The 25396-nt window shown below is 31.7% G+C and overlaps 1 protein-coding gene across 1 annotated transcript; it reads right to left on the reverse strand.

Annotated features, from left to right (window-relative positions):
• Positions 1 to 12519: 12519 nt before the first annotated feature.
• Positions 12520 to 16511, reverse strand: LOC112013905 (protein SIEVE ELEMENT OCCLUSION B). The gene is made up of 7 exons (XM_024046283.2): positions 16254 to 16511; positions 16001 to 16105; positions 14785 to 15233; positions 14581 to 14690; positions 14179 to 14321; positions 13611 to 14090; positions 12520 to 13405 (listed from the first exon to the last, which is right to left on the reverse strand). The coding sequence occupies exons 1-7, from the start codon at positions 16431 to 16433 to the stop codon at positions 12794 to 12796; spliced, it is 2079 nt and encodes a 692-aa protein (XP_023902051.2). The 5' UTR covers positions 16434 to 16511; the 3' UTR covers positions 12520 to 12793.
• Positions 16512 to 25396: the final 8885 nt, after the last annotated feature.

Genomic DNA, 25396 nt, shown 5'->3' on the forward strand with positions numbered 1-25396 from the left:
TGTGGGGAGTAAGGACGGAGGTTCAAATTTTCAGGTGGAAGTTTCACACATATATATACTTAAATTAAATTAGAGTAAAATTTCTATTTTGTATTAAAAAAAAAAAACAAAAAAACCTTTATTGCTCCCTTGTAGTAGGAAGTTAATTGGGCAAATGATTGATTTTTAAATTTATAGTATTAGAATTTTCTCAATTTAGACATAAATTTAATAAAGTGATATCAATACACTTTTTTATTTTCACAAACAAATGATTTTTAATTAGGAAATGGTCCATTTCTATTAACCACCAAAAAAAAAAAAAAAGTGCCTTGTACTCATTGTCCTGTTGTTTTAATCAATTATAGTTTTTTTTTTTTGTTACTCATACGAAGAGAAGAATACATAAATTGAAAACACTTCTCAAAAAAGCTTTTCAGATAAGTTTCAAGTAAGCTTTTTAATTTATTCGAAGAGAAGAATACGTAAATTGAAAATACATATACTTACTTCTCTAGTTAAATTCAAAGAGAAGAGAAGAATACGTAACTTGAAACCATGTGTTTTATTTTCAATTTATATATACTTCTCTTTGTATAGTAAGACTTCTCAAAAAAACTTTCTTATAAAAAAAAAAAAAAGTTCATAGAATTTCATTTATGCTTTCTTTGTTTACTATTTTTCTGAGGGGTCTGAGACCATCCCGCACGCCCAATATTTTAAACTAATGACTCTCTCATCGAAGAATAAAGAATTAAAATTTTCTTTTTGTTAATTGGGTGAATTAACAAAATGAAATGAAGCTACTGAGAAGTCTCTAGTCAACACTCGGGGGTTTACCGCAAGTCAAGTCAACAAAAACTAAGACAAGTCTTTAGGCCATTGTGGGCCGTTGGATCATGAAATAATTTACGTCTTGATAGCGACATAAAGTGAGAGACTTCCACCAGCCAATCACTAGGTTGCTAATTTTCTACAATTTCGGACGACTTATATATGGAGTATGTTTAGCACGCCCAATATTTTAAACTAATGACTCTCTCATCGAAGAATAAAGAATTAAAATTTTCTTTTTGTTAATTGGGTGAATTAACAAAATGAAATGAAGCTACTGAGAAGTCTCTAGTCAACACTCGGGGGTTTACCGCAAGTCAAGTCAACAAAAACTAAGACAAGTCTTTAGGCCATTGTGGGCCGTTGGATCATGAAATAATTTACGTCTTGATAGCGACATAAAGTGAGAGACTTCCACCAGCCAATCACTAGGTTGCTAATTTTCTACAATTTCGGACGACTTATATATGGAGTATGTTTTTTTGACACTAATGAATATATTAGTTTCATTTTAATACACTAATGCATGTTAGTTCCGAATCCACAATATGTGGCATGAATCAAGAGTTTTTTTGTTCAATAATATTGTTTGATTATCTAAATAAGGAGAATATGAATTTGAATCCCTTTTATCATACTAATAAGTAAGAGAAGAATGGTATAAATATTTATTTGAAACTATAACATATCAATTAGGATGAATATCAATTCTTATAAATTATTGGTTTAATTTCTTCTTGAGCATGTCAATTACTCCTAATTAAATAATAATGATTCAATATTATTGATACCTTTTTCTTTTAATTATCAAAAGTGGTGGTCTAGTGGTTATTGAGATTATTTCCAAGTGGTTTGAAGGGTGGAGGTTTCAAATTCAAATTCTACAATAAGAAGTGTTTGGAAAAAATCCCACATCCCGGCTCAATGGCCACTAGTGCCTTGTGGGGCTACGATAATAACCACTATGATAATGCCCGAACTTAATAGGTATGATATTACTATGATAATGCCTAGATAAGAAAACCACTCAGGTCGCCTCCTCTTACCCATTTTTTTCTCAGCAAAAAATAAATACCTTACTTTTTTAAGAAGTTAATTGATTTTTGAAAATGAAATAATTCAATTTAGTAGTTAGATCAAAGAGTTTGAAGGAGTTACTACGATTTGTATGATTATGGTAGTTAATTTTGATGATAAGTAAAGACACGGGTGACATTATTAAAGTATTAAGCCATTTTCAAAAGTTTAGATATGAAATTGAATTTTCAGAATTAAAATAAGAGAAATGATATGTCTACAATATTTTCACAACAAATCTTAAGTGGCAGGTTGTTACTGGTTGTTATTATTGGGGAAAAAAAGTAATTTTAGTGTTAGTTTCAAATTTGAACCAATAACAACTAACTACCTGTTATTTGTTATAAAAATGTTGTAAAATTGTTGTAGAAGTAGCATATCTCTTAAAATAATAGTTTGGCCTATTAATGAAGAGAAATGATATGTCTATAACATTTTTACAACAAATCCTAAGTAGCAGGTTGTTATTGGTTGTTATTGTTGGGGCAAAAAAGTAATCTTAGTGTTAGTTTCAAATTTGAACTAATAACAACTAACCACCTGTGATTTGTTGTAAAAAATAATAGTTTGGCCTATTAATGAAGAGAAATGATATGTCTATAACATTTTTACAACAAATCCTAAGTAGCAGGTTGTTATTGGTTGTTATTGTTGGGGCAAAAAAGTAATCTTAGTGTTAGTTTCAAATTTGAACTAATAATAACTAACCACCTGTGATTTGTTGTAAAAAAGTTGTAAAATTGTTATAGATGTAGCATCTCTCATGAATGAAAGTGGAAATTCATTCATGTTTACTAGCTCCGCGTTGTTGATCTTGAAAATGAAAATGATATCTACAATTATTAGGGGGAGAAATCGGATTTGGAATAAGACTTTTTTTAGTAAGTAGAGAATGTTTCTATGGTCTCTATCAGGTTTAATAAATAAATAAAAAATTAGGTTTGATTTTTCCACCAAAATAATTCATATAGGTGCGACATGTATGTTTGAAACAATTAACAATTACATTGATGCCGTCTAGTATTTTGAATTATGTAATTGATAATTTTTTTGTAATTCTGAATTTACTTTTCCAATATAGATAAAGATAAATAATTTATGTAAGATGAAATATCAATTTATGTAAATTGATATTTCACCAAAAATAAATTTAATTGTCCAATATTAAGAATTCAAAGGAAAAAAAAAATAGATAAAGAATTTATTTATAGCGAAATTTCTTGGTGGAAAATTATTTAGGATTTTGTTTTACTAATAAGAGGATATTCAGACTTTTTGGGAATCTTTTTACTAGATTTTGATTTTCCGACCCAAACCTTACGCTAACCGCGTTGCGTTTGTATTTCATACAGTCTTTAGCATGATTTGGATGGTTGGAAAGTGTTTTTCTCTTTGTGGGGCCAACATGCAATTGCTATGTTGATTCTTGAATCAAATAATAAACAACCAAACATTGATTGATGTTCCCAACTCTCAAGTCAAGTGGGAAATGGATAAGAATCATCCTCACAAACTCCAGCGAAGTACTGGATTTTATTTTATTTATTTTTTATATATAAAAAAAGGACTCTCCAGCTGAGTAATTCGGACCCAAAAAGAAAAAGAAAGAGAGAAAAAAAGCTCTTAAGTTTGTAGAAAAGTGAGTCCACACGTTTTTACTGCATAGAGCGTTGATTCATTCAGCCGTAACCAAAGGTGTGTCTAGATCAACATGTTAATTCATTTCACTGTTGCCTTGGCCCCTTAGTAACGTCAAAGTGACTTTTTTGTCGTTTGTTCACACTTGATAGTTTTAACCTAAGGGATAGGCTATGTTTCCTAATTGTTTTAATATTTTTGATAGTACCCTTTGCAATTTTCTATTTGAAATTTATTGAAGTACTAGTTTGTGATTCTTTGTGAAGTCCTTAAGCATAGAAGGAGTGAAACAATCTTGATTTTGTTTGTTTTTGGAGAAATATGAGTAATTCTAAACAATTTTTGCTGATAATAATTTGTGTTCTTTCCCGGAAAATCTTTTAATGCTGTCTATTCTGGTGAGAAAGCTTGCTTGGTTCATGGCCAACAAAAAATGAAATAATAAAAGAAGCTTTTTTGGTTGATGTTAGTCTGGACCAATAGCAATAAGGGTTAAAAAAAAAAAGGCTTTTAGCCTCTCTTTGATAAAGTGCAAAAAAGAAAGAAAAGATGACAATTTTCAAAAACTGTATCCTCTTTAAAGATCTCACTGCCTTGTGTAATTGTTCAAACACATTATTCTATTTGTATTAAGACAAATTCAATGACATGTATTAAGAATGCTCTACCATTATAATCCATCACCAGTGTCAAAACATTTCATTGGATAACATATTTAACATATTTAAAGATGATATAGTCTTTTGCAGGATGGCTTTAGTTTCATTATTTATTTTTAAGTCACCAGAGCCATCATAGTCTTAGAGATCTAACAATTTAAGTGATTGCCCCAATATAACCACAAGATAAAGCAAGATATAATAATATCTAGTGGAGATTTTCTGAGTATTCCGAAGCTATTAGATAAGTAATGATGGCAAGGGAATGAAGGAGTAATTCATTCTTTACCACAAATAAAAAAAAAGTAAAAAACAGGAAGAAGAAGAGTTATGAATTCCATGCAAAGAAAAAAAGAAAGGGACTTTCTTCCAATTTTTTAGGTGATTTTGTTTATGATGTGCATGATGGAACTTATGAGAAATGAGTTTTAAAAAAAAGCTTCAATAAGAGCTTTTGCTTATAGTTATAGCCATTATGTAATGCTAAATTTGGTGTGCATGGAATGGACAAGACAAGGTACCAAGAAGAAGGGAAAAGAACTAAGAAACATAAAACAATCATAGATTTTGTTCCTTGTTTTAATGAGAGCTTTTGTTTACTGTCATTGGCATACTTTAATAGGAATTTTGTAAGCCTTACAATTACATTTAAACTGTAGGATTTTTTTTTCCTGCTTGATTACAGAATTGAATTATTAGAAGTACTGCTAAAAATGACAGTAATTATTGGTATTAAACATTATGTAATAATAACTGATTTTGTTTTTCTTCTTTTGCCTATTAAGACAAACCGACAGTCCATAGGTTGCTTTTTTCTTATGATAGGTAGGTTTGAATAGAAGATATGGAAATTTCTCAGGCACAGGGTTGAATTGTCAAATAGTGTTATTATTATATTGACATTGACTTCGAAAGTCTAGTCTCTGAAAAATTGATGAGTAAGGAAAGGGGAAATCGGAAAAAAAATGAAGGGAAGGGAGGTGGAACGAGAGTTCATGTTGACAAGTGGTGCCATCAAAATGGCTTGTGAATAAGTAATTGTCATCCTTCCCATGTCAACTTTGTAATAGTGTTCTTGATAATNCAAAAGTGGGGTATTGTTTTTAAGTTTAAACTTAGATACAATTGTTTTTAGATATTGTATCTTAGGCTCTTTGAATGAACTTAACTACATGATTGTATTAACCAATGTAGTAAAAAAAAGTTATCTTTTTCAAGGAAAATTAGATTCAACCATGTGTTTCATTGATCAATGTAACTATGTGGTTGAATTTAACTAGGGAACTTAAGTACAATATCTAAGAAGTTGTATTTAAATTTTGACCATTTTTAAAAATTTAAAGGGTCAAACTAAATATTGAATTGCTGAATTTTAATGCCCTTATTACAATAAACAAATATGGCCTCCAAGAGATGACAGGGAAAACAACCACAGACTCACACTCTTCCCATCTCAACCATAGAAAATGATTCTTCTAAGTAGCTTCTTATCTCACTTTGATATACGCTCAGTTTCCTTTATAGTCTTAACCTGATAACTTATACCTGAGCTACCATTTTGATATTTTGTTGGACTTGATTTATGTGATAAGCAGAGGGAAGGAGGTTAGGATGATTTTACTTGTTTAACAGTTTCCCAAGTGAAAAAGCCATGTTTGTTGATATATTGGTTTTTTAAAACTAACTAGTTGATGTCCCGTGTGATGCACGGGCACAATATATATTTATTTTAAAATATTATATAAGAAATTATCTTTATGACCATGCAACATAAGCTCCTCCTTTATTGATTATTTCCTTATATGGTTAAGATAAATAAAAAGCTAACATGAAACGTTGCAACATATTTTCAAAAGTCAAATAAATCCAATCAGTGCTCTTATGTCTATCAAATATCGATATGCATGTCGAAAAAAAAAGTCATATAGTTGACAGAGCTTTAAAATTGTGAATCCTAGTAATTTTGTTGAGTTTGAAAAAACTGTAAGTGTTAATGTAACTTTGACAAAACACGAAAAAGAAAAACACATATAGGTAATTTTAAGAATTTATTTTGATCAAACCTCTGTCAAAAAAAATATTTCTTTTTAATCACTATCATGTTTTATGAGTAAATCAAGGGTGACTATACTTTAGTCTAAGCGAAGATTCAATACACTTTTAGGCATGTCATAGCCATACATATAGATACTCTAACCAAGCTAAATGCTAAATTAGTACAATCATGAACAATTATTAAATTAGTACCTATAAGCTCAGTTGTTATGTCATTAGGCTTTTTAGGCATGGCACTGACATTTCTTGGGAAGATGTCTCCTAAATTCTTGCATAGTAGTTGTAGCAACATCACCATTAGTTTAGTAAAAAGAAAAAACATCACTATTAAGCCCAACAACTAAGTGAGAAAAAAATATTTATAAGTGAAGGGGTTGATCACCGTAAACATTTATCATTTGAAATTTTGAACTACTTTCCCGAGTATGGTTAAGGTTTAGTACCATTCGCCTATTAAGTCTTTTTATATTACAACTATCAGTATCATGGATCATTGCTATGTCATTAGGCTTTTTACTCCTATGACTTCCACCTCCAAATTTCTTTGACAACCCTATGTTTGGGTAATACATCTATACAATCTTTTTCTTGTACATGATCATATGCCTTCTTTGGAAAAGGAATTTGAAAAACACTTCCTTTGTTTATTATTATTATTATTTCTGTGGATTAATAACTGTTTTTTTTAATTAATTTTTTCTTATTGAATTATAAACTAAATACTTCAAATGAATATAATATTTTGGGATTCAACAAACAAATCAATATTTTTTTTCCTATGCGTTAACAATTATTATTTTTTAATTTCCTTTCTTATTGAATTACAAACAATTTATAGAGACAGCTAAACTAAATACTTTAAATGAACATAATATTATGGGATTAAACAAACAATCAATATTTTTTCTGTGGGTTAACAATTGGTTTTTTTGTTTTTTTAATTGAAGTATAAATAGTTTTTAGAGAGCTAAACTAAATACTTCAAACGAACATAATATTTTGGGATTCAACAATAAATAAATAAATAAACTATTTAAGAGGAACATGAAATTTTGAAAATGATCATACTTTTTTGAAATGAAATGTAAATATTGGGAGAGAAATTATAGAAGCATAACTTTTTGATTCCTAAGGAGACGGGGATATATAAAAGAATAGAAGAATAGATTTTACAATATGCAAAGCCTTTCACCTACACATGGGAAGGGTCAAGCCTAGGTCATAATATGTAAAGTAATAAATAGAATTGGACTTTTCATAAGGTTTAGTCTATTTTTAAAAGGTAGTCCATTGTTTAGAGTAATCTATATCTATATCTATATAATAATACTAAAAGCTGAAGTGTAGCTATTAATGTTGCTACGTTCACGTTGAGCCATGTCAGCAGCCACGTCATTATCATCTTTTTCCTTGAATTTCTCTTATCATTTTAAAATGCTTTTCCTAAATTTTAAAATACTAAAAAAATGAAAATAATTCTGTCTTATCTCTGCTATAATGCCCAATTCTTTTAGTTTAATTCCACAATAAAGCTCAAGCCGAAGCCTAAGCCTAAGCCCCAGCTTGTGTCACGGTTTCAAATGCCCTTCAGTTTCCTCACCTTTTGGTTTACTATGTTTCATGATTTTTGTCTCCCCGCCTTTTAAACGGCAACCCTACATAGTGTTAATTTTTCAGTGGTTTCAATTCCTCAATGGCAACCCTTTAGCTTTTGCTAACGCCAGCCTATAACAGTAGTCTCTCTGTCTTCCCTCTTTTATCTCTTCCTCTCCTCACAATTTATTAATACTGACAAAAGGTGGATGATTCAATTCTGGTATTTGTGCTCTATTCTTGTGACTGCCCCGCATAATTATTCAATGTAAGGATTATATTATTTTGATTGAATTTTTTTTTCTTTTAAAAATTTGTTACTGCCTCTTTCATGCTATGATATGGATGATTGTTATGTTGATTTTTCTTTGTATTTGATTTTTTTAAGGATGTTGAATTTTTGATTGCTATGTTTTTTAATTGGAGCTCTACCTCTTTTGTATTGTGAGTGGTATATGGGTTAGTGTGATTCTAATTTCTTCATGTAGTACTATTGTGTGGACACCTCAACAATTTGGTTTGGTTAACATATGGGATAGCTCTTGCTAGGGATACGCCAACTGGGTGTTTTAATTGGAGTTCTAACTCTTTTGTGCTGTGGGTCATATATGGGTTTATGTAGATATTGTTTAATGAGAGAGGCTAAACAATTCATGTAAACTTATTTCCCATATGATATGAGGGGTTGCCCCCAATTAATAAAAAGTGAATCAGAGTGGTCCAAAATCTCCCATATTAGATGTTTTGGTAATGACAATATTAAAATTCGTCCCTAGCTGCGCAGATTGGTCCAAGACAGATCCCAGCTGTAAGTTTTCTCATATTGAATCGACCAAACAATTATCAAAGATTGCCAAATTCCCTTTCAGTTTTTTTTCTCTCTTCTCTCTCTTAAATTTCCAGTTATACTTTAAGAAGCAACAATAAAATGGAATGTTTTGTTCTCTTCAGTTGCAAATGATCGAAATTCAAGAGTTACATGTGATGACAAACCAATATGAGAAGCTCCAGATTTGTTTGCGCAATGGTAATACAAAAATGATGTGGTTAGTCCATCTTCTACTCTCTCTTTTCTTTTATAGATTTTTTTTTTCACTGTGTTATTTCCAAGTGTAATTCCCAAATTTTGAATGTGCCTGTAGGGTTATTTGATGATTATCCAGTTGGGGAGAGGTAAGAAATTTTTTACCTGCAAACAAGGTCAGGTATTAAAATTTCTCCTTCTGCCCAAGTCATTATTTTCTTTCTCAGCACAACACAATGCAAGACTAATGCAGTGATATATTTTTTCTAGCTTAGGTTATTGGGAGAATTTATGTGAAACAATCTTGGACAATATTAAGGGTCTACTTAGATCCTTAGGAAGTTTTAGGAAACATATGCATAATTTTTTAGATCTGTAAAATTTTCTTTTGCCCAAACTCAAACACTCAAAAACACCTCATACAGTCTAAGTTTCATAGACTACAAAAATTCTTTTTTAACAAATTCCTGATGCAATAAGCTATTCTTGGTATAAAGTATGCATAATAAAAGAACACCAAAATCTGCTTAAAATTCTGTAGGGCAAGGATTTTGTTATTATAAAGAAAAAAACTTTTCCCTATCCTAGCTGCCTTGACTAAGTTAAGTAGGAAGTATCTTATTCTTTTTTCCTTTTCTTGTCTTGGATTTGTTCATTTTGCATGATAAGTAATGTTTGTAATTTCGTTTATCAAAAGCAAAAAAAAAAAAAAAAAGTCTCTAATTCCACTGTTTTACTATTTCATTTTTCCATATACTCTACTTAATAGGGTGGAGAGTGGCCCCATTTATGATGACTCAATTCTTGATAGAGTCTTATGCAAGAATTGGAGTCTCAATTCTAATATCCCTTAAGTCCAAGTAATGGAATGGACTGGATTCGTCTGTATAGTTTTGTACAAGTGATTTTGCTATAATTTGGGTTCTCCTTTGCTGAAACAATATCAGTCTTTGTGTTGTATATGGAGGTTGGAGGTTGCAGCAATATGCTGTACAGAATGATGTGTAGCTTGCTCTGCTGTCTGGTTGTTTAGCTTGCGCCAGTTTTTTTTTTTGGTAGAAAGGGATTAATTTAAAAATTTTGAGTTTATTTACATTGCATGCATCATGTGAGCCTAGATTTTTGGGTTGGGTCTTCTCTTGTGTGATTTCAACGACTATGTGTGTAAGTATGTGTAAGTATTTTCTGTCATTTTTGTGTGTAAGTATTTGGGTTGGGTCTTATCCTATGTGATTTCAATGAACATGTAGTGTAAGAGTATAACTTTTGCTGTCATTTGTCAACCACTTTGTTTTATGGCTACTGAAATTGTTGTATAACTTAATCTGGTCCTTTGAATTGATTCTATTGTGGGCCTATTTTATGTGTAATTTAATAATTTTATAGAATTTGAGTTTGATTCATTTCTATCTGTTTAAAAGATTCAGTTTTTGAAAATTCTGAGAATTGGGGTTTTATATATTATTATTATTATTTTTTTTTTGAGATGTGGGTTTGTTTATAAATCTATTATAGGATGTTGGGTCTTGTATATTAATATTTGAATTGTTGCAATCTAAGAATTTTTAGGGATTTTTATAGGTTTGGGGTCATTGGGAAGATGAGTTTGATTGAATATAGAAAAGGGGCTATTTGTCACAATATTTGTGATTTCATTAGCTTTCAACAATAATTATGTTTTGTTTGGTTTTCGAGATAAGGTAGGAATAGAAAATTAATTTGGGTTTTTGACTGTGGATTGATTTTGATGTTCAATGTAACAAAACCTTGTGCTATTATGAAGCCTGGTACAACTTTTCGTTTTAGTCCTAGAGTGGCTGTATAGCTTGGGGACTGAAACAAAATAAGTGGTAAGATTAAAGATTTTGTTTTGTTTTCTTTCCAAGCACTTTCTTCATCAACCAGAGGGTTGTTGTAATTTGATTCAATGAACCACCTTATACTGGTTGGTGACACATTGGGCAACAGTTTGGATTTAGAAGTTGATGACTTAATTAAAGTGTGACAACATAGCAGATAAGGCAAATGTGGAAGGGTTGTATCAAACTCAAGAGGCTTAAGGAAAGACCGAAGATTGTAGCCCAACAAGCTGTAGAGAAGTAGAAGCCCAAGCAGACCACTGAGATCAAGCTCGGAGGAAGTAGAGCACAAGATGGGATTCTCAAGTATATGCTGAAGCTGATGGAAGTTTGCAAAGCTCACGACTTTGTCTATGGTATCATTCCTAAGAAGGGTAAGCCAGTGATGAAGAGATTGAAGCAAAAGAATTGGAAAGGCGAATGTGGAAGGATCGTATCAAAGTCAAGAGGCTTAAGGAAAGACCGAAGATTGTAGCCCAACAAACTGCAGAAAAGTAGAAGCCCAAGCAGACCACTGAGATCAGGCTTGGAGGAAGTAAAGCACAAGATGAGATTCTCAAGTATATGGAAGCTGATGGAAGCTGAATGGAAAAACATTTATTTTCCAAATCTAATTAAATGTATATAATCTCAAGTTTAGATGGGAATTCTACATAGTTAAGAAAGTTTTTGACTTTGTTATAGAAACTGACAAAAAAATTTAGCTTGAGAAGTGCATTTTTTTTTTTTTTTTAATATAGCAAAATTACAAATTTGATATCTAACTTCTGCATGTCGTAATACATTTCTCAACGTATTTTATTGACAAGCTTAAATTAGTGGTACTTCAAATGAATGTAAGAACAACAATGGAAGAAGATACAAAAAGTACTTTAAAGTTGTCATTCAATTTATTGGAAATTGATATTTTAGCATTTATTTGATATTTGAGGATGTTAATTTTAATTTAAGTTTGATTTATATTTTCCATTTCGTAATTTAATGTTTCATATCAAGGATAGGAATCCTAATGTGAAATCAAAGATGAAAAAACAAAGAATTGTTTAAATCTTTGTATACAAAAGCTTTCCCATGCATCGCACGAGTTAGCGACTAGTTGTCAATAATAACCCATATTTTATGTAACAGTCCAAATAAGTTATTGTGATCTATTGGGTAACAGTTAAAAAACTTAATGAAAGAGGTTAAAAAAGCTAAATGCAAAATTAAAGAGGTTAAACCTTTTGCTTTTAACAAGGTGTTTGGAGCTAGCATTTAAGATCATGTCTTTTATGTTTCATTTAAGGGAAATGCTAACGAGCGCCCTTAGGGCACTGGTTAATAATCCATTTTAGGAAAGTTTTGATATCACTTTTATGGGAAATGAAAAAAGCTTTCAAAATATTAATTACTTTTTTTTTTTCATTTTCCATAAAAATTTTCTTTAAATAGATTATTAATCAATGCCCTAAGGGCACTCATTAGCATTTCACTTCATTTAATATGCTAACAAACATATTATGACTATGTATATACGTGTTGCCAATGACCTTTAGGTCAAATGGCATTTCTTATTGTTTCCAATGTGAGATCTCTACATGAAATGAGTTCTTTGTCTCTGTTTCAAATTATGAACTTAAAATTTTAGTTCCTAGATTTTTTTAGGGCAATTTTGTTGCCTTGACAAAGGCATGGTCGATCCCCAAATACAATTTCTGGTGAGATTTACATATTTGTTACTATAAACTCATTATAAGTTTAAAGCTTTTGGCAGGGCACGGAAAATTGATCCTTTTCTCATATAGAGAGAGAGAGAGAGAGAGAGAGAGAGAGAAGTATTTTATTACTAAATATGGCCTTCAAAGTATCGGTACATTTATACCAAATTCTCACAGCACACTTTATTAATTAGTCACAGACTCAACTACCCAAAATGGTTCCTAGAGTCTTGACATTTCACACAAACATCATTATTAGAACAGAAATACTACAGTTCATGTAGAGGGATCACACTACCAATCATTCCAATTAACCAAGATAACAAAATGGGCTTTCACAATAAACATGCATATTAGTAACATGCTCAACCATGTCATCTAGTCAGTACAGCAACGGTACATGTAGTACTTCTCCATAGGACGGCCACATTCTGCACATACCACCCTCTCTGGAATGCCCCCATCAATCCCAGGAAGGATAAGGCGGTTGCAATGTTGTGGGGTGTGAAGTTTTTGTAGGTAATCTTTGAGTGCTGGTACAAAACCGTTAAGCTCAGCATCCTCTCTCCACTCATTGAACTCTAGCAGGCTTCTTAGAGCCAAGTCTCCTTTGGCCCTAGCCATTTCATCTGATCCTCTAAATAATATTGCCCATCCTTGATCACTACCATCAAAGCTAAGCATAGTCATGACCTCCTGCATTATGTAATCATTTTCGACAGTCTTTTGCAATTTTGAGTACAACATACTTTCCAGTCGTGACCAAAATAATGAAATTGATGAGATGTCAGGCCAGTAGTGACTAAGCTGCTCTGCATTGATAGTAGCAATATTTTTCTTCAGCCTCTCCTTGGCATTGTTCTTTCCTACATAAACCAATTCTAAGTCGATCCCAGCAGCCTCAGCTATAGCCTTTGCTGTAGTTGTGAATTTCCGGATCCAGGCAATGTCCTCACCTCCATACAAGCATACAACTTTCCCTTTTGCTATCTGGTAAAGAAAGAAGCTACATATTAGTACTATAATTAGTGAGTTAATAAGAAAAAAAGTGCATATATATATGCACACACGAGTACAAACCTTTAGTACAAAAATTCCATCACCACATGTATTGTTAGTGTAAATAAGTAGATAAGTAGTTACACATACGCAAGTATGCAAAAGCATGAGTAGAAGGTTGTGAACATGGACGTACCCAATCTGGTATTTCTACATCAATGCCATAAACAAGTAGATCAAGCTTCCAATTTTCCAACTTCCATAAAGCATCTTCTTTCTCACTAGTAAAAGGGAAGGCATGATTTCCCCATATCCGAACCATGTGAAGTGCATTCCGGGAAGCCACCTTTCCTTGTGGATCCAATACCACTAGAATTGACTTCTTTGCAAAATGCCACACTTCCTTGATATACTTAATGACTGCTGTTTCAATGATCCAAGGATCGTACACAGTATACCATGGCATCATTGACTGCAAATGCTCGAATATACGTTGATGCTCTTCATTCAAAGGGGTCAACCTGTCCACAATTGGGAGCCACACCAATTCATATTGGATCTCTGGCCTTTTCGGCTCCTTGTACATAGAATCAAGAAAGAGAACTTCTTCATGGGAGATATCAAGATCCGATATGAGCAGTAAAACATGCTTCTTCCTTAGTACTTCAAGGTTTGCCTGTTTGTGCCAACAGAGAACTCAACTGTTTTATATTTACAAGCTAAAAATTGAGCTTAGTTAATGAAAAGGTGATTTGAGAACAAACCCTTGTCTTGGTTGAACCAATCACCAGTGGTTGCAGCTCATCCTTGGGGTTTAACAATGCCTTGAGAATCTTCATATTATCAAGATGTGGTGTTTCAAATAGGTGGATGAGATTTTGATAGTATTCTAGATGTCTCTTCCCATCTGCATCCCATGGTAGATGTTAAAAAAAAAAAACTGGTAATTAAGTTGAAATAAAATTAATTCCTCAATGATTAATTGGTTTTCAAAAATTGATAAAATATAGTATGGGAGGTAAACACAGTAAAGTTCATTGTTTCCTCGTGTTAGTCCTTGACACACCACTGGTTTCTCGAAAAGATAAAGAGTATTCTTCAAGAATTTGAACTGATTAGCTTGTCTATGTAATATGATTTTGATTACATGAATGTTAACGACCCACCTATATGTTGATAGCAGAGAGCGAGTTGCTTCTTGAGGTGCTCGTGTATATTGTTGACCTTATGAGCCAAGCCTGATAGTTCCCATGCTTCAGTGGTTGATGCAGTATACCTAAAAGCAGCATAGAAAGGTTGTCATATATGATATATCTACATATGGCATTCATATAAAATTTATTGAGCTTGCTTGATCATGGAAGACTTACTCATGTCTCAAACCAATAAGGCTTGCAATCTGTGAGGAACAAGCCACTATGCATCTAATGATCCAATAGGAAGCAGCAGGGATATGAGCTATGGCAGTTGACATTGCGGGCGTGTCATGTGAAATGTACTGAGGTGGTAGCTCCTTGAACTCAACAATGCACCTAGTTAAATCCATCATGGCCTTGATGAGTTTCTTAAGTGCATCATACTGGGGTTTCAAAGAGTTTGAATGCTCTATGATGTCGGGCAGCTGCTTAAGGAATGCCACGGACTTGGCAAGTGGATTTGTTGTGGAAAGTTTAGCTACGAGCCAGAATTCCCCATAATTCACAGCAAAAGCTGCTAGTGAGAGAACCACTTTTGCATCCCAACTATAGCTCGTAAGGGTGTTGAATAACACCATAGTTGTTGCATGCGCATCTCCACCACCAGAGCATTTACATGATATCTGGTAACAAATATGTAAAAATCATTCACCTGATTTCATTTCTTCCAGTAATTTAGTAAGAGGGGAATAAAAGCTTCACTTGAATAAGCCAAGTTAAACAGCAACGGATAGCATCATTAGAACCATAAATTACACACCCTAGCGCACAAGAGATTAGCCTTAACTGATGAAGGTGTGGTTTTGTACTTTGAACTAGTGATTATCCTATCACATTATGCTGGAAAGGCTTAATCTTCTCAAGTTTAGCATGGAATTAGGCAATTAGCTGATTACTTTAATAGGCAACTAAAAATGATCATTTGGTCAATAGAGGGATGTTCAAAAAAAAGAAAAAAAAAAGAAAAAAGAAAGAAAGAAAGAGTAACTATAAAAATAATTTTTTTGAAAAAGAAAAAATCTCAGTTTGCAACATGAGCATCCACAGTCCACACACACACACACATAAATACGTTAATTTTTTAAGAGGGTATTATGTTCATTCAAAAGTTAAATTGCACTAGACATAAAAGGCAAGTGCTTAGTGTATACATGTTTCTGTGCGTTATCAATGGCAAAGAAGTGTGCTATGAAAGCACCTCAGAGTACTACTCTCTTTTTGGAGAGAGGCTTTTCCCATAAAAAGAGAGGATAAGAAAGTATTTGTTTTGCTTCCGTAGAAGAGTTATTAGACTGTTAGTATGAAAAGCATTTTTTATTAGCAACAGAGTGGCACAGGAGTGGAATATGATAAAAGTTGAGAATATCTTGACTCAGGTCTCAAAATAAACCTCGCAGGAAATTTTATGTATGATGTAAGCCAGTGCTTCAAGAATGCCATCAAAACCAGCCAGACTAACACTGTCCTCCACATAATCGACATGTTCTTGAGTACCCTGCATAGTATAACATCATATCAGTTACTAAGAATAACAATAATAAAAATCATTGAATGTTATTTTGTTTGCATTTTTTTTAACTAGGCAATAAGGCCAAGTGCAAGTGAACTAACATAGCAAAAAGAGAAAATGGAAAGAGTAATACATGGAAACCACCATCAATGATAGGATTGGCACGACGCAAGATATCCTCAATGATATGGAGAAAAGGGTTGACATCAAGTTCACGACCATCAGGAGCATGTGTTGCCTGAATTTGCTTCATCATTGTACTATCATCAGATGCTGAGAACATCCTGTGATCACTCTTAATCATGTGCTGCATCTTTGGGAGCAGGCTGTGTACTGGCCAAGCTTATTTGGGATATCAATAAGCAAGAGAAGGATATACTTGGTTTGTGTGCATGGTTTTTCAATTACGCAATCTTAGCCTTATATAATAAGAAGAAGATGGAATAAAGCCTTGTTGTACCTTGCTTGCAAGGGAGTGTAAACAAAGCTAAAGCCATGATTATGATAGGATTATATTACTACAGTGGCCCCTTACTTTGTTATCAGCATAAAGCTGGCTCGGTTTCCAGGATTCCAGTCAAAAGGCACCTGTCACTTAGATGATTAAGCTAGATATGGTGCATACCTCAGTCATTTGTGCTAAATACAACTTTGAATAAATATTTACTATTGCATTCACTAGCCATATCTTACCACTTATTAAATAAATATAACATACCATACAAGTTAAAAGTTAATTAGAATTTAGAAGTAGTTTAGCCAAAAAAATTAGTTTATCTTTCACTGACAATGATTGTTACAGTTCATGTTGGGTTAAAGTTTATTGTTTGTTTGTTAATGGATCAAATGCAATGTCGCCAACTCATTGTACCAGCAATTATATATGCAGAAAGGATGTTGTTTAGAGTATCTTTCTATTTTCTTATTTGGAAAGGAAAAAGAAAAAGTGAAAGGGAAAAATATAGAAGGGAACCAATAAAGTATGCTACTAGGATTGTTACATTTGTCAATTAATTTTTCAGGATAACGTCTATAAGCTACTGCAATATTCTTTGTTTCCCATATGTTACATGCAGAATGATTGCAAAGCTCTCTCATATTTTCTTTCCTACTTTTTTTTTTTTTTTAAACTTTTTTAAATGCTGCAAGATTAGTAAGTTTTTGTACGTAAGTGTTATATATCATCTCATTGACAGTAACCCTAAAAGGCATAAGCTTCGCATTGACATTAGAGAAGAACATGTTAGATTATTATATTTCCAGGTCTTCTGAAAGAAAATGTTATATATCCTGCTAGTCAATATTGTATTTTTTACTAGTGTTATTTCATTTATTTTTATCTTTATCTTGCAACTAAACTTTCAAGTTCAATTCTTTCTTTTAAGAAAATATCTGGCTGGGATCAATGCCCCAAATCAACGATCTGTTGAATGCCCTTTTATCACTGGGGCATGTCCATAAATTAGCATCTTCACACATATTTTTGATTAGCGAGAGAGCCAACCATGCAGTTAAAGTTCTTGTTGAAAATCCTATTAACGTTCCAACTACCTGTAACAAACAGTACAACGTGTAAAAGATGAAACGAGTGGATTATCAGTCATGTTTTATGTAGATAAGTTATCCTTACCTGGATAATGAACTATAATATATTAAATTACATGCAACTCTAACTTTTCAAAAACCAACAAGCCTCATCAAGATCATTATTGCATTTTCTACAAATTTTATGTTCTTCTTCTTCTTTTTTCCCTCTTATGACTCAACTTCAATTTTTTTTTTTTTTTCTTAAAAGAGGATTGTGACATATGAAATTATGTGCAGCTCTAATTTTTGAAAACCTACATTTGGAAATAATAATAATCATAGTAATAAATATTATAATTAAAATTAAAAAAAATTATTATTAACAACAAAAACAACAAAATAATAAAAATAACAATAATAAAATAGATCTTATGCTCAATAAAAATTGAAACATATCTCAAATGATTTGGAATTGATCCAACAATGAATTCTCCATGCTATTCAGTGGCTTCTCAAGCAGTCTCTCAATTAGAAAAAGAATCACAATCAATCTCTCACCCCCCCCCCCCCCCCCAACCCCCCAAAACAAATTCACAATTGCAGGATCCACCCCCTAGATTTGAAATTGAGTGTAATACTAATTTAACATTTTGAAATTGACAAAGAATTTTTTTTTAAGGTTTATATTCATAAGAAAATCAAGATAAAAGAGAAAATTTTCTCAAAAAATAAAATTTGATTTAATTTAATGAAAATAGTATATTTTTGCAAATTATCAAGTGAATGCCTAATTTTTTTTAAATGCTTTAAAAATTACAATCACTAATTAGTCGATTTTATTTCTCTTTGTGGTTATTACTTGTTATAACAGCAGATTGTGTGTGAAAACCTGCATGAATATGAGCAGATGAGATTGTTAATACCTTTTTGTTTAGTGAAGAGATGGTTAATACCATAGGATCATTAGCAACTTTGTGACATGCCTTTCACATTTTAGCACCTGGCAAAGGCACATGTGCCAACCATGTCAGTTGGGGGGNTTTCCAGGTCTTCTAAAAGAAAATGTTTTATATCCTGCTAGTCAATATTGTATTTTTTACTAGTGTTTTTCATTTATTTTTATCTTTATCCAACTAAACTTTCAAGTTCAATTCTTTCTTTTAAGAAAATACTGGCCGGGATCAATGCCCCAAATCAACGATCTGTTGAATGCCCTTTTATCACTGGGGCATGTCCATAAATTAGCATCTTCACACATATTTTTGATTGCGAGAGAGCCAACCATGCAGTTAAAGTTCTTGTTGAAAATCCTATTAACGTTCCAACTACCTGTAACAAACAGTACAACGTGAAAAGATGAAACGAGTGGATTATCAGTCATGTTTTATGTAGATAAGTTATCCTTACCTGGATAATGAACTATAATATATTAAATTACATGCAACTCTAACTTTTCAAAAACCAACAAGCCTCATCAAGATCATTATTGCATTTTCTACAAATTTTATGTTCTTCTTCTTCTTTTTCCCTCTTATGACTCAACTTCAATTTTTTTTTTTTTTTCTTAAAAGAGGATTTGACATATGAAATTATGTGCAGCTCTAATTTTTGAAAACCTACATTTGGAAATAATAATAATCATAGTAATAAATATTATAATTAAAATTAAAAAAAATTATTATTAACAACAAAAACAACAAAATAATAAAAATAACAATAATAAAATAGATCTTATGCTCAATAAAAATTGAAACATATCTCAAATGATTTGGAATTGATCCAACAATGAATTCTCCAGCTATTCGTGGCTTCTCAAGAGTCTCTCAATTAGAAAAAGAATCACAATCAATCTCTCACCCCCCCCCCCCCCCCCCAACCCCCCAAAACAAATTCACAATTGCAGGATCCACCCCCTAGATTTGAAATTGAGTGTAATACTAATTTAACATTTTGAAATTGACAAAGATTTTTTTTTAAGGTTTATATTCATAAGAAAATCAAGATAAAAGAGAAAATTTTCTCAAAAAATAAAATTTGATTTAATTTAATGAAAATAGTATATTTTTGCAAATTATCAAGTGAATGCCTAATTTTTTTTAAATGCTTTAAAAATTACAATCACTAATTAGTCGATTTTATTTCTCTTTGTGGTTATTACTTGTTATAACAGCAGATTGTGTGTGAAAACCTGCATGAATATGAGAGATGAGATTGTTAATACCTTTTTGTTTAGTGAAGAGATGGTTAATACCATAGGATCATTAGCAACTTTGTGACATGCCTTTCACATTTTAGCACCTGGCAAAGGCACATGTGCCAACCATGTCAGTTGGTATAGGTGGAAATAAGAATTCTCTTGGTAAATAACACTATAAATCATTTCCTTTTTGCCTTTTGGATTTGTTGGTAGAATTTACCTTTCTAAAGGAGTAAGATGATTCTTGAGCTACTGTGCAAACACCCTTTCCTCTCTTAAAGCTTCAATGTTGAAATCTAAAGAGTGATCCTTCCTGTCTCTGCAGAAACTATATGTTCAAATTTTGTTTGCTAAACAATTTTTTAGTCACTGCCATGCTGTATTGTGGTATTTGTTATACTAAAATCCATGTTTGATAAAAAAAAAAAAAAAAAAAAAATGAAGCTTAAATGTGAAAGGCAATAGGACATAAGTGACAGTAAAATTGGATGGATGGATTATTATGGAAAAACATCATTGGCTAAACTAATTTCTATAAAGAAGAGTCTAAGCGATTGTTTAGTGCACCTACCATATTATGTTAGCACTAGTCCATTGTGTTGGATGCATAGCATGAGACCGAATTGTTAGTCCATTGTAATATACTTGCATCAATTGAGTCCGAATTGTTGATGCATTTATTATTTAGATATAATCATTATCAATGTTTAAATCTTCTTGAGCATGAAGCCTTGTTATTGTTATTGTTAGTATTGTTGATTCCCCACCACCCCCCCCAAAATTTAGGTTTCCATAAATTAGAGTGCATAATTGATAATTTAAGTTGTCATTGTGATGTGCAGGTTCTCACATACGTTTCAACTCTACTCAAAGTTCAAGGCAATCAAAGCGGTGCAGAAAATAGTTAACAAAGAGAAGTTTGGCAATGTTAGGCAAAGGGTTGAGAGGACTAGGTTGGATTTATAACGGTAAAAACTAAAAAACCAATTGCTATCCTTTCGAGGGAACTTCAATCTTATTGCAAAGGAAAAAAGAGTCCTTGTACAACTATGTGTCCATTAGTAAACAAAGTTGTAAGTTGTAAATACTAGAATTTTGAAAATTTTAGTCAAGAACTTAAAGAATGAATAGGGAATGGCATCGATATCGGCTCAATACAATTGAAAAAACTTGATGTGAATTTCTATAAGCAACTCCTACGTCCTCAATCCTTATTTCTTGATCTCTGTTCTACTAAGAGTTTCTATTTTGTTGAATTCGCAAATCTCATGTAAGCAAAGAGAGCACCTTATCTCAAACGTTACACTAGACGAGGTCAAATATGTTCTGTTTTTTATGAAGGGGATACATCTTTAAATCCTATTGGGTATTAGGTTTACAACTAAATTCTTTAAATATCTTGGTCCATTGTTCAAAGAGATGTGGCCAAGGCTATTGTGTCTTTCTTTGAATTTGGCTCCTGTTGAAGGAAGTCAATTCCTTGTTTTGGTTAGCAGGTGCTCCTAGGGCATTTATTAATAAACTATTTTAGAAAGTTTTGATACCACTATTATTAGATATATAAAAAAGTTGTCAAAAAAATCAATTACTTTTTTTCTTTCATAAAATTTTATTTTATTTTATTTTATTTAAAAAAAAAAAAAAACTAATGTCCTTAAGCCATTTGTTAACTTTTTCCTACCTAATATATCACCTAAATCCTAGCTAAAAAATTGAGGCGTTGTTTGGATGAAATTATTATGAAAATGCTTGGTTTTCTTCTTCAAGATTTGTTGAGCCAAACGGTTTGTTATTTCAGTATCTTGTCAATATTGCATCTCTTAAAAGTCACCATATTATGTCTCATATGGCTCACACAACAAGGTAGAATTGTTTCTTCAAGGTAATGATTAGCTTTTAGAATGTGGGTAATTGTACACCTGTTTCTCCATGGAATACTTGAATTAATTGGCACTTTTATTAAAAAAAGAAATATTAGTGTAACTACTAACTAGCACAATTGATGAAGTTGAAAGAACTAGAATTGATCTTATTATCTATACAATAACAAGAGCATCCAAGACCCTATGGCCAAAATGTTACCTCTCGGTCATCTATATGTAGCCAAAATCTTAATGGGCCTCCAATGTATTAAAAAAGTATTAGGCAGAGAAAGTCCATTCGAACACAACAATTACAAAGCCCGTGAGGCAATGACCAGATTTAGACAAGCCCAGCAATCTCATTAGTCATTAGGGAAAAAAAGAGTATTGATGAACAAATGTTTTTGATAATCTTTAAGATTGCAATGATATGCTTGGTGTATAATAAAAATCGATGGCCCAACATAAAAGTGATGCCTTTCTATTAACAACATATACCCTATACAAAGTAGTAGAAAAGTTTTGAAAAGGTTAGGAGCTGGGATCTCAATCAACACCTTGTAGTCTATGGTTCAAATCCACCCATAATAATTATTGAATTATAGAAAAAAAAATGAAAATAATTGTATCCCTAACATTACTTTGAGGAGAAGAAACATAAAATTTACAAATTGATGTGACAGTTAGTGTGATTGGTATGCATGTTTAAACTACCTAATAAATGAATGTTTGACTTGTTTTTTAGGCAATCATGATCGTGACACATCATTTTGTAAGATCTACATATTAAATTTTGTGGTATCCATAACATCATGAACAAAGTTTGGCTACAAATCAGTTTGAAGCTATTTTTTCAACCCATTATGTGTTGATTTATAAGACAGTATATATGTAGTAGTATTAAAAAAACTATATGACTAAAACTACATATGAATGGTCGCTTCAATCGCTACATAGTAGGTTGGAAAAAGATAACTCTAAAGGAGAGTACATGACACTGTAGGTATTTAAGTCCATTAAGAAGAAGAAGAAGCGGCTGATTGCATTTCTCCCTTATCTCAATACTCCTTTTTTTCCATAATTACGCAACAAAAGGGGAAAGAAAAGCTAAGTACCAATGTTTATCTTAATAATTTCAATTGTTATATAATCATGGTTTCCCATAATCATATAACGACTATAAGCGTATACTGTAATATTCTTTGTTCCCATATGTTTCATGTAGAATGATTGCAAAGCTCTCTCTCATTTTTTTTTTCTACTTTTTTTTTCTTTTCCTTTTTTAAATGCTTATCAAAAATGGCTTTTAGCATAACAATTACCGCAAACAGCATGGCAGTGGCTAAAAAATTGCTTAGAAGACAAAATTTGAACTTATAGTTTCCGCAGAGACAAGAGGAATCACTCTTTAGATTTCAACTTTGAAGGTTTTAGAGAGGAAAGGGTGTTTGCACATCAGCTCAAGAATTATCTTACTCCTTTAGAATGGCAAATTCTACCAACATATCCAAAAGGCAAAAAAGGGAATGATTAATTTATATAGTATTACTTACCAAGAGAAATTTTACTTCTATCTATACCAACTGACATGATTGGTACATGTGCCATTGCTAGGTGCTAAAATGTGAAAGGCATGTCACAAAGTTGCTAATGATCCCATGGGCAAGTCATAACTTTTGTTTACACAGTTATGGTTTAACTATCTCTTCACTAGACTAAAAGGTATTAAGATTTTCATCTGATCATATTCATACAGGTTTTCACACAGATTACAATTATTATAACCAAAGGAGAGAAAATCTACTAATTAGTGATTGTAATTTTTAAAGCATTAAAAAAAATTACACATTCAATTGAGAATTTATGAAAATCATATTTTATTTTCATTAAATTATATATAAGGGGGGGGGGGGGGGGGGATTGATTGTGGATCTTTTTTTCTAATTGTGAGACTACCTGAGAAGCCACTAAATAACATATGGCATATTTATTTTTGGATTGATTCAAATTATTTTAGAAATGTTTCAATTGTTCTTGAGCATAAAGATCTACTTTTGTTATTGTTATTGTTATTTTAATTATTGTTGTGATTTATTATTATTATTATTATTATTTACTATTTTTATATTGTTGTTTTTTTATATTGTCAACAACAACAACAACAACAACAACAATTACTATTATTATTATCATTAAAACTTATGTTTAAAAAATCTAAAGCATGCTATTCTTCACTTTTTATGTATAAAATCAAATCATCAATTGCATCCGTAACCAAACAAATAAAAAAAAAAATCTAATTTTAAAATCATATGATTATAAAACCAAGAATTCAGTTAATTAAGATAAATCCTAAATCATAAGAAAAATATTATTGGACTCATATCTAGAATTCTATCTTAGTCAATTGAGATGAAGCAAGAACAATTTTAATCATTAAAGAACAACTGCTCTGGGAAAAATCAGATCACATATTACTGATAATCCTTAATAAAATTTCATCTTCAACTTTAGCTAACTTTAACTGAATATTTAGCTACTCATAGTATTTGAAAGAGAACACAAAAATAAAATACTAAGTATTAAACTAAATAAATAAAATAGAGAAAGAAAGAAAAAAATAGTCACAGTGTTATCGTGGAGCTCTCTTTTGCTCCTCATATTCACATAACACGTTGACTTTGTTTTTTAGTGATAGACCTAATTGCTTGACTTGGAAAACTTGTATTCTTGTAAACTTCATCCACGTCAATATGGTTTTAGGCCTCACTTCTTATTTCTTTCCTTTCACGCCTTGCTGGACTTGCCTAGCCTCTGCTTGTGTAAGTTATTCACTTGGACTTGGCTTTTGTTTTCTCTTTGCTTCACTTCACACTTGGACTGGATCTCTTCCAGGTTTGGCACTTCCATTCAGTGGTGGAGCCAGGAATTTAGGTCGGAGGGCAAGATTAAAAGACAAGATTGGAAGTAAAAAATTAATTTTAAAAAATTAATCGATATTAATAACAAAATAAGTAAACAACTATATGATAACGTAATTGTTGTACAGAATCTAATATAAAATGTAAACTTTAATTTATTTTTTCACATCTAGCTTATTTTACTCAATTGCCCTTGGCAATTTTTTATATTTTGAAATCGCTGCATGATTTCTTCACACTCAATAGTCTTGAATATATATTTCTCAATATATGTGACTAAGCAATCATTCATTACTGATCTCCTATTCAATTGCGTAATTGATTTTTAATTATGTTCATTACTGAAAAAGCTCTTTCAACAGTAGTTATTGCAACTGGTAAGATCAATGCCAAAGTCACTAATGAGTAAACCAATGGATATGAAACATTCTTTTTCATTTCTACCATATTTTTAGCAAGCTATCCAATTCTTTTAACTGCTGAAAACTCTTCAGTGGACTGCATGTTATGGATGTATGTCTCAAGTTGGCTATCCAAGAAAGAAACTTGACACATAAAAAAATTCTACAGGTGGCTTTGTCTAGTCCATCAAGTTTACTAAGTGGGATCCATTAATTTTATATATAGAATTGTACTAGGAGTAGAAGTCTACTACTACTAGAAAAGTTGGAAAGGTAACGTGAATTCACTTAATTGAGATTTTTTTTTTTTTTTTGTAGGGGGGGTCAAAACATTTGAAAGTTCAGGTGGGGCAGGTGCCCCCCCCCCC

The sequence above is a fragment of the Quercus suber genome, unplaced genomic scaffold (genome assembly GCF_002906115.3).
Source record: "Quercus suber isolate HL8 unplaced genomic scaffold, Cork oak 2.0 scaffold_67, whole genome shotgun sequence".
Classification (NCBI taxonomy): Eukaryota; Viridiplantae; Streptophyta; class Magnoliopsida; order Fagales; family Fagaceae; genus Quercus; species Quercus suber.